The 11,163-nt window shown below is 32.0% G+C and overlaps 1 protein-coding gene across 1 annotated transcript in view; it reads left to right on the top strand.

The window, feature by feature from the left end:
- Positions 1–512: 512 nt before the first annotated feature.
- abcb5 (ATP-binding cassette, sub-family B (MDR/TAP), member 5) overlaps positions 513–11,163 on the top strand; it is a 27,111-nt gene continuing 16,460 nt past the window's right edge. Inside the window, exons 1-16 of the mRNA XM_056474803.1 lie at positions 513–557; positions 1,683–1,757; positions 2,099–2,198; positions 3,201–3,264; positions 3,381–3,531; positions 4,007–4,109; positions 5,334–5,525; positions 5,618–5,789; positions 6,484–6,608; positions 6,757–6,934; positions 7,657–7,770; positions 7,868–7,978; positions 8,717–8,842; positions 9,814–10,017; positions 10,801–10,971; positions 11,060–11,163. The exon at positions 11,060–11,163 is cut by the window's right edge and continues 58 nt beyond it. Of these exons, the coding sequence (XP_056330778.1) occupies positions 1,706–1,757; positions 2,099–2,198; positions 3,201–3,264; positions 3,381–3,531; positions 4,007–4,109; positions 5,334–5,525; positions 5,618–5,789; positions 6,484–6,608; positions 6,757–6,934; positions 7,657–7,770; positions 7,868–7,978; positions 8,717–8,842; positions 9,814–10,017; positions 10,801–10,971; positions 11,060–11,163 (1,967 nt within the window). The 5' untranslated portion in view covers positions 513–557; positions 1,683–1,705. The remainder of the gene's footprint in view (positions 558–1,682; positions 1,758–2,098; positions 2,199–3,200; positions 3,265–3,380; positions 3,532–4,006; positions 4,110–5,333; positions 5,526–5,617; positions 5,790–6,483; positions 6,609–6,756; positions 6,935–7,656; positions 7,771–7,867; positions 7,979–8,716; positions 8,843–9,813; positions 10,018–10,800; positions 10,972–11,059) is intronic.

Below are 11,163 nucleotides of genomic sequence, written 5' to 3'. Positions count from 1 at the left end.
TGCAGGCTAAATGGAAACCTTCAATAACCGCCTACATAATATTTAAAACCGTCATTGTGCATTTGACGCTCCAGTCTTTGCTTGAGATAAGCATGAAATCGTCTATTGTATTATACTGTATGTCACACATGCGCATAATAGCGAGATAGATAGATAGATAGATAGATAGATAGATAGATAGATAGATAGATAGATAGATAGATAGATAGATAGATAGATAGATAGATAGATAGATAGATAGATAGATAGATAGATAGATTTAATGCATTTACAAAAAATCATACTAAATGAGAAAGACGCAGCAGCAGAATTTAAAAGTTATGACAAATAGCCTATGCCGTTTATAGATCTCATTCATCCTATTTTTGTATCCCATAAGGGCAAAAGTCAGCCTTTTTTCTTTTTTTCAGTTTTGTACGCCCACAATTTGTCCACTGTTGACTCCGGATAGAGGCGTGTCCAGGTTACAATGCGCTATAAAGCATCATGTAACAGAGGGAGAGGCTGCTTAACCTGCATATTGTGTCTGTTTGCATCAGCTGTGACCATCACATGGGGTAAGTCTGGCAAATATTTTTATTGCTTATATATTTTGTATTATTTATGCATACGTAGCCTGAACTTTCTGATCAATATTTATTACAAACTGTTTTACAAATCAAATTGCTATTTATTATAGGGTATGCAAATGATGATGAGCTGTGGTGTTTTGAAAGCGCTATACACTTCCGTTTCTGTTGTAACTGGTTTGGTAACATGCGGACGGCACTAGTTTCCGTAAGCTTATGTAATAATAGTAACACTATGAAGAGTCCTAATATATTAATAAAAAATAGGTATCATCTGTTGTGGAACATAAAAGCTACAATTTCTCACATCGAATTAGAATTTTGAAATATGTAGACGCTTATGTTATTAAAAAAATAATTGCGTTAAATATGTGTGATCTTTTTATTTACCTTTATTCTTTTTTAGTTTAGTTTTGTTTAGTTAGTTGGTTAATCAGTCAGTTAGTTAGTTAGCGAGTTAAGTGAGGTTTTTAGGCTGCTTTAAAGTTCGTGTGAGATTTATAACATGTTATAATTCATTTAAGAAAAGCAGTTTGAGGTGCTTTGTGTACCAGGTCATTGTGTGGTAAATCCTAGTTTTATGTATGATAATAACATATTTAACTGTTAGAAATATCTGTTAATGTGTGGTAAATCCTAGTTTTATGTATGATAATAACATATTTAACTGTTAGAAATATCTGTTAATGTTACTTATTTATTTATTTATTTATTTATTGCTGTTTGTTTAACGCAATTAGAATTTTACATTTTGAAGTAAGTTACTTTTACTTTAAAAGTTACTTTTATTCAACCAGCAAGTATTTTTTTTTTATTTATTTATTGACAAATTCTCCCAAAAGAAAATATTTCAGTCAGAATTTGCCAGAGGTATGAATAATTTTAAGCCTTCTCTGTCACGATATGGGGATTAAAAAAGTTCTTCATATATATATATATATATATATATATATATATATATATATATATATATATATATATATATATATATATATATATAAGAACTGCAAAGAGAAACATTATTTAAACTGTTGGCCTGTTACACAAATTTTTGTTTTAAAATGTAAATCTTTTTAAACCGGTTTTGCCCATGGATTGCTGTTTTCTATTTAGCAACAAGAATACTGTGTTTTACAATGAAAGACGGACAATCTGAACAATCAACAGACCCCCCACCCTACTCGCAAGGTAGTTTCGCATTTTACCTTTACATTCATGCATTTGGCTAACACCTTCTCCTAATCATTTTTCACATGTTAAACCAACAATATCCATAGTACAGATTAGCAAGCATAAAAATTACATTATTCCACAAGTTCAGGAAAAGTCATTTCACTAAAGCATAACACTCAAGATTAAAGTATGTGTGATTTGTAAAATGCTAAAAAATTTCATTCATTCATTCATTTTCCTTCAGCTTAGTCTCTATTTCAGAGGTCGCTAAATTATTTAAAATTATATTTTGATCATGAAGACACCTTAGACTTTCAGCGCATGCTCTTTAATAAACAAGCTCTTTCTTTTCTCAGAGGCGATCCCTGAGGGCTTCGTAAACCTCGCTTACAGCCAAGATGAGAAACCTCACGAAGACAAACCAGAAGAGCCACCCAATGACTCAAAGCACAAAGGGTATATACTGATTGAGCAGCAAGTGGATTGTTTTATTTACTTAGAGAGAATTAACAAATGTGTCTGCATTCAAAAAATGATGGCTGCTTTCTGGGTAAAATATGGACAAACCCAACCGTTGGGTTAAAAATGGGTTATTTAAAAAACAGCAGTTGGGTTTGTCTATATTTAAACCAGCGTTTTTTAGAATGTATAGGCGAGTGACAGAAATTAAGTAAAGCTTTGAGGCAAAAATTCCACGAAAAGTTGCCTCACTCCCTCAATTGAAACCCAATAACTCATTTGACGTTAGTTAAATAGTTGTTTATTTATATATATATATATATATATATATATATATATATATATATATATATATATATATATATAGAGAGAGAGAGAGAGAGAGAGAGAGAGAGAGAGAGAGAGAGAGAGAGAGAGAGAGAGAGAGAGAGAGAGAGAGAGAGAGAGAGATATGTATTTGTATTAAATTAAACGGAGTAACAATATGTGACAAACTGTAGCTAACAATAGTGCATGCCTATATGACTAAAGAAGTTTATAGTAATTACTATAGTGTTTTTGGACCTTACTTAAGTTAAACTGTTATCATAATTATGTTGTTTCTATACAGTAATGCAACAATATAAACAAATTGTCCAATAAAAATACGTTTTCTGCAACTATAGGGTAGACTATACTACACCACAACTTACAGTTGTAAGAATTTAAGTATAGGCTATTACAGTATTTATTACAGCTTATCAGATCACTATTTTTAAAACTAAAACATGCTGAAGCATTCATTCACAAAGTGTTGTAAATACTATAATATAATGCACTTTACTATAGCATGGATCAAAAACACTAACTTAAACTCGTTTATAAATACTTATTTATATTCTTCATTTATTTTTTGAAGAAAAAAAATATGACTTTGAATAGACGCATAACAAATGAGTGACCATAAATATAAATTCCAAAATAGAAAATATTGACCTTTTTTTCTCTCTATTTAAACAGCAAAAAGGGAAAAAAGTCAAAGGACCAGAAAGAGTCAGTGAAAACAGTTGGGTTTTTTCAACTGGTAAGAGCCCTAATCTCTTTATCAATTTTGCTGTTCATTTTGTAAGCATGTATTTAACTAGATAAGCATTGTGGTTGCCAGGTACGTGTGTAATTCACGTGTTTGTTGGTTTTTAGTTTCGCTATGCCACCTGCCCAGAGGTGTTCCTCATGCTGATCGGCCTCCTCTGTGCTGCTGCCCATGGTGTCGCTTTGCCTCTCATGTGTGTAGTGTTTGGACAAATGACCGACAGCTTCGTGCAGAGTGGGCAGACGTACAATCTGACAGGTATATTAATTATGGAAACACTGTAAGTTTTGATAAATAAAGAAGCATCCTTGTAAACCAATGCATGAATGTCAAATATCTTCTTAAAGGTACAGTTCAGCTAAATATGAAAGTTCTGTTATATTTTACTCACTTGTTCCAAACCTATTTGAATTTCTATCCCCTGTTGAATAGAAGGGAAGATATTTTGAAGAATGTTGTTGACTTCCATAGTATTTTCCCCTACTACTGTAGTCAATGGTGGTTTCCAACACTCTTCAAATTATGTTTAACTTGAGTTGAGTAAATGGTGAGTGAATTGTCATGTTTGACTGAACTATCTCTTTAAGACCTAAAGTCAACAAGGCGGACTGTTTTGAGTTAGTACAGTAGTTTAAACTTTGCCCTAAGTGTCATGGTTCAGCAGTCCTTTTATAAATATTTAATGTAATGATCTGGTAGGACTGGTTTCAGAAAATCTTCCAAATGTTTGCAGGCTCCAATGGAAACTTCACCTCTAACTTCACCTTCACCCTCAACAACACTTCAACGTGTTTGGCTGGTTCTCCGGAAATAGGCATCGAATCTAAAATGACACAGTGAGGATCAGTCTGGTGTCACATTCATCCTATGAATAATTCAGTGCAGTATCTTAGTTAACATCAGTAATCAGGGGTATAAAATACTTTATTTTTTCCTTCTACCCAAGTATCATTTTTAGTGAACTAAAACTACAAAAAAGGCCATGTCATGATGAAAAACCGGTGTGCTCGAAACTTTACCCAGTTATATCATTTTTAAATAAAAATAAATATGATATTTCTGGAGCTTTGGTGTTGCCACCTTTTCATAAATATTTTTGTACTTTTTGTTTGACTGAGCACCTTTTGGAGATTTATATACATGCTTTTTGTGAATAGTTTAGCAAATTAAAAGTAACTTGTACTTTACTTGTGTGCATCGCAGAACAAGAAACTGCACCTTTTACTTCTTACAATTTTATTTACACTAAGAAAGTACTAGTTACATTTTTTAGCCATTGACATCCATAGTAGGAAAAAACCTATGAAAGTCAATGGCTAGCAGTTTTCAAAATGAATTATTTTGTGGTTAAAAGATGAAATAATCATGAAAAAAAAAGATGAAATAAACATACTCAAAACAGGTGGAGGATGAGCAAATGATGATAGAATTATATTTTTTTGGGTGAACTATCCCTTTAAGCACAATATTAATATGTACTTATTAAACAAAGCTTTTACTCTACAAGGTACACTGCAAAAAATGCGTTTCTTGCGCAGATTTTTGGTCTTTTTTCTAGTCCAAATATCTAAAAATAGAAATTCTTAAAACAAGAAGCATTTTCTAGGCAAGCAAAACATATTGTCTTGTTTTCAGAAATAACATGCCATTATTAAGTGAGTTTTTCCTTAAAACAAGCAAAATAATCTGCCAATGGGGTAAGCAAGATAATCATTTTTCCTTTTGACATAAGATTATTTTGCTTGTTTTAAGGAAAACTCACTTAATTTTGGCATGTTATTTCTTAAAACAAGACAATATGTTTTGCTTGTCTAGAAAATTATTCTTGATTTAAGAATTTTAAGATATTTGGACTAGAAACAAGACAAAAAGCATTTGCAGTGTATTTCCAGATTCTAGTCGTATTTTCACAAAGCATCTGCACTTTCACTTGAGTATCATTTTTGAGTTTTTTACACCCCTGTCAGTGATAAACATCTGCACTAATTCAAATCTTCACCTTTAAATCACTCCTTTGTTGATGTCTGTTTTTTTTTTTTTTGTTTTTGTTTTTTTTACAGACAAGCATATTTCTTTATCGGGATCGGGGGCGCAGTTCTCGTCCTGGGAACGTTCCAGGTAATGCTTTTTCTGCTGACTGCTGCGAAGCAAACCAAGAGGATCCGGGAGAAGTATTTTCATGCCATCCTTCACCAGCAGATGTCGTGGTTTGACACGCATCCCATCGGAGAGCTGAACATTAGACTTACAGAGTAAGTAAAGCTCAACCGTGTTAGTGACTCTTGTTTCTGTTATCTGGTTACATTCTCAAGTTTTTAAACTGTATTCATTTCCTCCATTGCAGTGATATAAACACAATCAACGATGGCCTCGGGGACAAAATTGCTGTGTTTGTTCAGTTTTTTTGCTCCTTTATATCTGGACTCGTCATTGGTTTTGTCTTTGGCTGGAAGTTGACGCTGGTCATTCTTGCTGTCAGTCCACTGCTGGCAGGATCAGCCGCTGCTTGGTCTAAAGTATGTATGAATTTATTTATTGATTTATATTTTACTATTTTTTATGGTTTAATGAATAATCAAGGATAAAAAATAAGGAAAAGACATAAAAATAGGAAACAAACATTTTAGAATATAATCATATGTTGAACATAGATGAGTTTCTGTTGAAACTAGTGGACTGCCAGTGCTTAACAAATAAATAAATAAATAAATAAATAATTAATTGATACCGTCAGCTGTTTATACCAGCATTCTTCAACTATCATATGTTTTGTTTAGCAGAAAAAAGACAGGTTTATAATAAGAGAAGAGGGAGTACATGACAAAACTTTTTTGTTGTATTTTATTATAGGAGAACTGAGCAACTATATTTAATTAGTGGACTTTATAACACAAATAATATATCATCAAATGATTTTTGCCCTAAAAATGCTGACATGATTTTTTTGGTGTATTATTTTTTTAAGCATTCTGACATTTTAGTGATTTCTTCTATAAAGCATGGTTAAAAAGAGTATGACATTCATTATATTTTGCTAAGAAAAGGCACATTCTTATAAGTAAAAAATAGTAGCTGTATGATTTAGATGTTTGAAAACTCCCAAACTGCCCTTTATCTTAATATTAAACACATTTGTTTGTTTGTTTGTTTTATTTTACTTTATTTAACTTTATTTTTATTTAAAATTCTGTTTTCCTTTTCTGTATACAGATACTTGCCTCTTTAACCAGTAAGGAGCTGACAGCGTATGCTAAAGCAGGAGCGGTAGCAGAGGAGATCCTGGTTGCCATCAGGACAGTCGTAGCATTTAACGGACAGAAGAAAGCAGTGGAAAAGTGAGCACATTTTGTACCTTTCATCTATCAACATAAATTCCCAAATCATGTTACTTGAGACAGATAAGATAAGGGCGTTTAAAAATGTCAAGAATGACACTAAAATGTTCGAACTTCTAAGTGTCTACAAACGTCTTCTGTGTTGCAGGTATGAGAAAAACTTGGTGGAAGCAAAGGATTTTGGGGTAAAGAAAGCCATAAGCACTAACGTGTCCATGGGCCTGACTCAGTTCATAATATTTGCCACTTACGCACTGGCGTTTTGGTACGGGACAAAGCTGTCTGTGGATGAACCAGAGAATTACACAATTGGGAGGGTGCTGATTGTGAGTTTGTGCATTTTTTGTTTTTGACTTTAATACATTCAAATGATTTTTGCTGCTTGTTCAAACTACTTATTTAAAATTAGTTGAAAAAAAAAAAGTTTTAGTTTATTGGGATAACTTAATTGTTTTATGTCTATTTTGTTAATAGAATTTCATTGATGAATAAAATCTACACTATTTATGACATTGTTCTGGAAAGCATCCTCACTTTACATCATTTTTACTCTACATTTTTAACAATAATAAGGCTTTGCAGGTATAGATTTCTAATCTAGTGAGATCTATTTGATCTAATCTAGTGAGATCTATTTGATCTATTTGATCTCACTATAGATTATTACAGTTAATAGCAAAAATCTATATGTTTGGGAAGCGGCATGGTGGTTTACCAATACTGGGTTGCAGCTGGAAGGGCATCTGCTGTGTAAAACATATGCCGGAATAGTTAGAGGTTTGTTCCATTGTGAGAATCCGTGAAAAATAAGCTGAAGGATGAATGAATAAATGAATGAATAAATGAATGAATGAATAAATGAATGAATTAATGATATGTTTGGAAATGTAAACTGATATTTCTTTCAAACATATCAGAGTAAAAAATAGAAATAACTGACTTACAATATTTTTTTGTTGTTTGTTTGTAAAAACACTAGTGGCCTAACATGTTTGTACAGTATTGTAAGTCATTTTTTAACCACCATCTTTGTGTTGTTTGATCTCAGGTTTTCTTCTCTGTTATGATCGGCACTTTCTCTTTGGGTCAAGGAGCTCCAAACCTGGAGGCCATTGCCAAGGCTAGGGGTGCTGCTTATGAGGTCTACAAAACTATTGACATGGTACAAATTTTAAGTCTGTTACAGTGCAGTTCATTTTTATTATATTTAGCCATAATGTCATTTTGGATGACTTATTGTTTTTCTATACCTGCTGCAGCCTCGTCCCATTGACAGCAGTTCAAAAGAGGGCCACAAACCAGACCATGTGAGAGGAGATATCGAATTCAAAAACATTAATTTCAATTACCCCTCCAGAAAAGATGTGACGGTGGGTTTTTCACCTGTAAACACACTTTCAATTCTGTCTGTTGAAATCATTAGGGATGCAATAAGATTTAATAAAGATGTAATTTAACTACTTTTAAATATTAATATCACAAAATTTGTATATATATATATATATATATATATATATATATATATATATATATATATATATATATATATATATATATATATATATATATATATATATATATATAAAATTCTGAATATAATCAAACATTTTTATATTTATTAAATAAACAGTAAACATAATATGCACACATACACACACACTCACACACCAAGGAAACATTTTCATTTTGTGTACTATGATTTATTAGAATAACTAAAACAAAATAAAACTCTAATAAAAACTGAAAAAGAAAAGTAATGACAAATGTAATTAACAAATCTTAACTTTGCTAAAATCTTTAAATGGAAACAGAAAAATTTAAATAAAAAGTATACAAGTATCTTTGTGTTACTAAAATAATGTAAAAATATTTAACATATGCAAAATTTGGTTATGAATGACCTATAAATGCCTATATTTAAATTCTTTACTATTTTTGTCTACATAAAAATAAAATGTTCCAATATACTGTATAGTCAGAATATCCATAAATATCCATTACTGAAAAATGTGGAATAATTTAAGTCTGTAAAATTGACTAATAGTAACCAATAGGCACCGATATTTTGTGTATCTATAAAAGAGGTCTGATTCAGTGTCCCATTACAGATTTTGCAGGGAATGAGTCTGAAAGTCCCTCACGGAAAGACCATTGCTTTGGTCGGAGCCAGCGGCTGTGGGAAAAGCACCACAATTCAGCTTCTGCAGCGCTTCTACGACCCTGATTCTGGAGAGGTAACACTGCCAATGGCATAAGATAAATCATTTCACCCGTCAGTTTCTGCTGCATTCTTTCAATACCTTATGTCACACCAAAAAAAATGCTGCAATTGTTAAAAGGAAAAGTTCACTGAAGTTCATTTCCGCGATGAACAGCGGATGAGATTGTCTGTGTCAGAGTTCATGTTGTTAATGAATTATATATTTTGTCATATTTTTTATTATATCAATTTTTTATTTCTGATGGAAACAAGATGATACTTAAAAAAAATTTAAAAAAATAATAATAAAAAGAGTTTTTAATGAGAAAAACTATGAAATTTTTGATAATGAATAAGGATGAAAAAATATGTCAGTGAGAGAAACATTTGGGGAAAAAAATCCAGTCTGAGTAAATTTAGCCTATGATAATATAATTCATTGTCATTATATCACATGTGTAAACACAAAAGGAGTCCCGGCTAAATAAATTGTATGGATTTTTCATACTACAAGCCAGTTAAATGCTTGATTCTGATTGGCTAATGAACAACATTTTCAGAAAAACACACAGCTAAAATAGTTCCAGGCAGGTTTTGACCGCATTACAGTTCCATGTCATTGTGTTAAATAGTTATTTCACTGCCTAAATTGTCAAAAATCAAATCAAATCAAAACGAAATGCTGTGAATGAGATGTGTAAAAAGCTAGAAGTACACACAGAAACTGTTTGAGGACAAAACCTGACAAATGTCTTTAATAAAGCATCAGTGTCTTTACATGTGGGAACTGCAGTTTAAAGGAAATAATTGACTCCGGTCTGTTGAATTATTAGAAAATAATCAATTAGAATTCTTTTTTCTTCTAATTATTCAATGGTCCATCATCAATTATTCCTTCCTTAATTTAGTCGACTGAAACTAAAATGATTCGGATAACTAAAATATGGACTTTTTAGGCAAAACACAAAGACTAAACCTAAATCAAAACTTGCTGTGTGTTTGCAGGTGACTCTGGATGGTCATGATATCCGCACTCTGAATGTGCGCTGGCTGAGGGAGAACATGGGGATTGTGAGTCAGGAACCAGTTCTTTTTGGAACCACCATCGCGGAGAACATTCGCTACGGCCGAGAAGACGCCACCGATGCGGACATTGAACAGGCCATTAAAGAGGCCAATGCCTACGATTTCATTTCCAAACTTCCAGATGTGAGTGAATTTTACACAGTTCAACACCTTGAACTTAAGACAAAAATAACTATTCATTTTTCATATTTTTCTTATCTTTCTAAAATTATTAAAACAAAAGTTTTGACAAACATATTTTACTATCGTAAAGTAGAATGTACCGTTTTTTACTCAAAATAATTTACTTAAGTAGTAATAATAATGAAATATCATTATAATAGGGAGAAATGTTTTTCCAATTATTATTAACAATTATTTTTTCATATTTATTCCATTTCCATTTATTTATTTCCATTAATTTAACAGGAATATTAAATGGAATTTGAGAAAAAAGCTCCATTTTTTTCCAAGAGCTTCATAAACTCTTCATAAATTGTGGTAAATTGTTTCATTGTTTATTTAATTGGGCTTCTTGATGATTAATATTGTAACTATTATCATGGAGTCCAAAAAAAAAATACAAATTGATTAAATGGAATTTAAAAACTGATAGCAAAATAGAAAGTTACAGATTAATTACATTTTAAAAAGTGAAAGAATATAACTGATTTTATGATTCACAGTTTCATGATTCATAAAATATCAAAAACTAGATATACTAAAAAATATTTTCTACAAAAAAAATTAGTAATTAGTAAAAAAAAAGAAAAAAAGAAGCAAAAAATTTATTTAAAAAGTAAAAATGTCAAAGGAATCCTTAAAAAAGTTAATAAAAAAACGATAATAGCATCTTAAAACCAAAATACCTCTTTTATATTGATTCTGCGATGATCTTAACTTGTATTAAATGTTTTTGTGAGCCAGAAACTGAACACTATGGTTGGTGAGAGAGGTGCTCAGCTGAGCGGAGGACAGAAACAGAGGATCGCCATCGCTCGCGCTCTCGTCAAAAACCCCAAAATCCTCCTGCTGGACGAGGCCACATCCGCCCTGGACACACAGAGCGAGTCCATCGTTCAGGCAGCTTTAGACAAGGTAATAACAGGCTACTGTTGAATATTTATGTTTTGTTAAAGAACATCCATCACTGCAGCGGTTAAGACTGTTTTGTGTTGTTTCTCAGGCCAGAGCAGGACGTACTACCATTGTGATCGCACACCGTCTGTCCACTATTCGTTCGGCTGACATAATTGCTGGTTTCAGTGAAGGCCGGGTGGTGGAGCAGGG

Source organism: Danio aesculapii, chromosome 16 (genome assembly GCF_903798145.1).
Source record: "Danio aesculapii chromosome 16, fDanAes4.1, whole genome shotgun sequence".
NCBI classification, from domain to species: domain Eukaryota; kingdom Metazoa; phylum Chordata; class Actinopteri; order Cypriniformes; family Danionidae; genus Danio; species Danio aesculapii.
The sequence above is the reverse complement of the archived record's forward strand: the minus strand, read 5'-3'. Positions and strand labels throughout refer to the sequence as shown.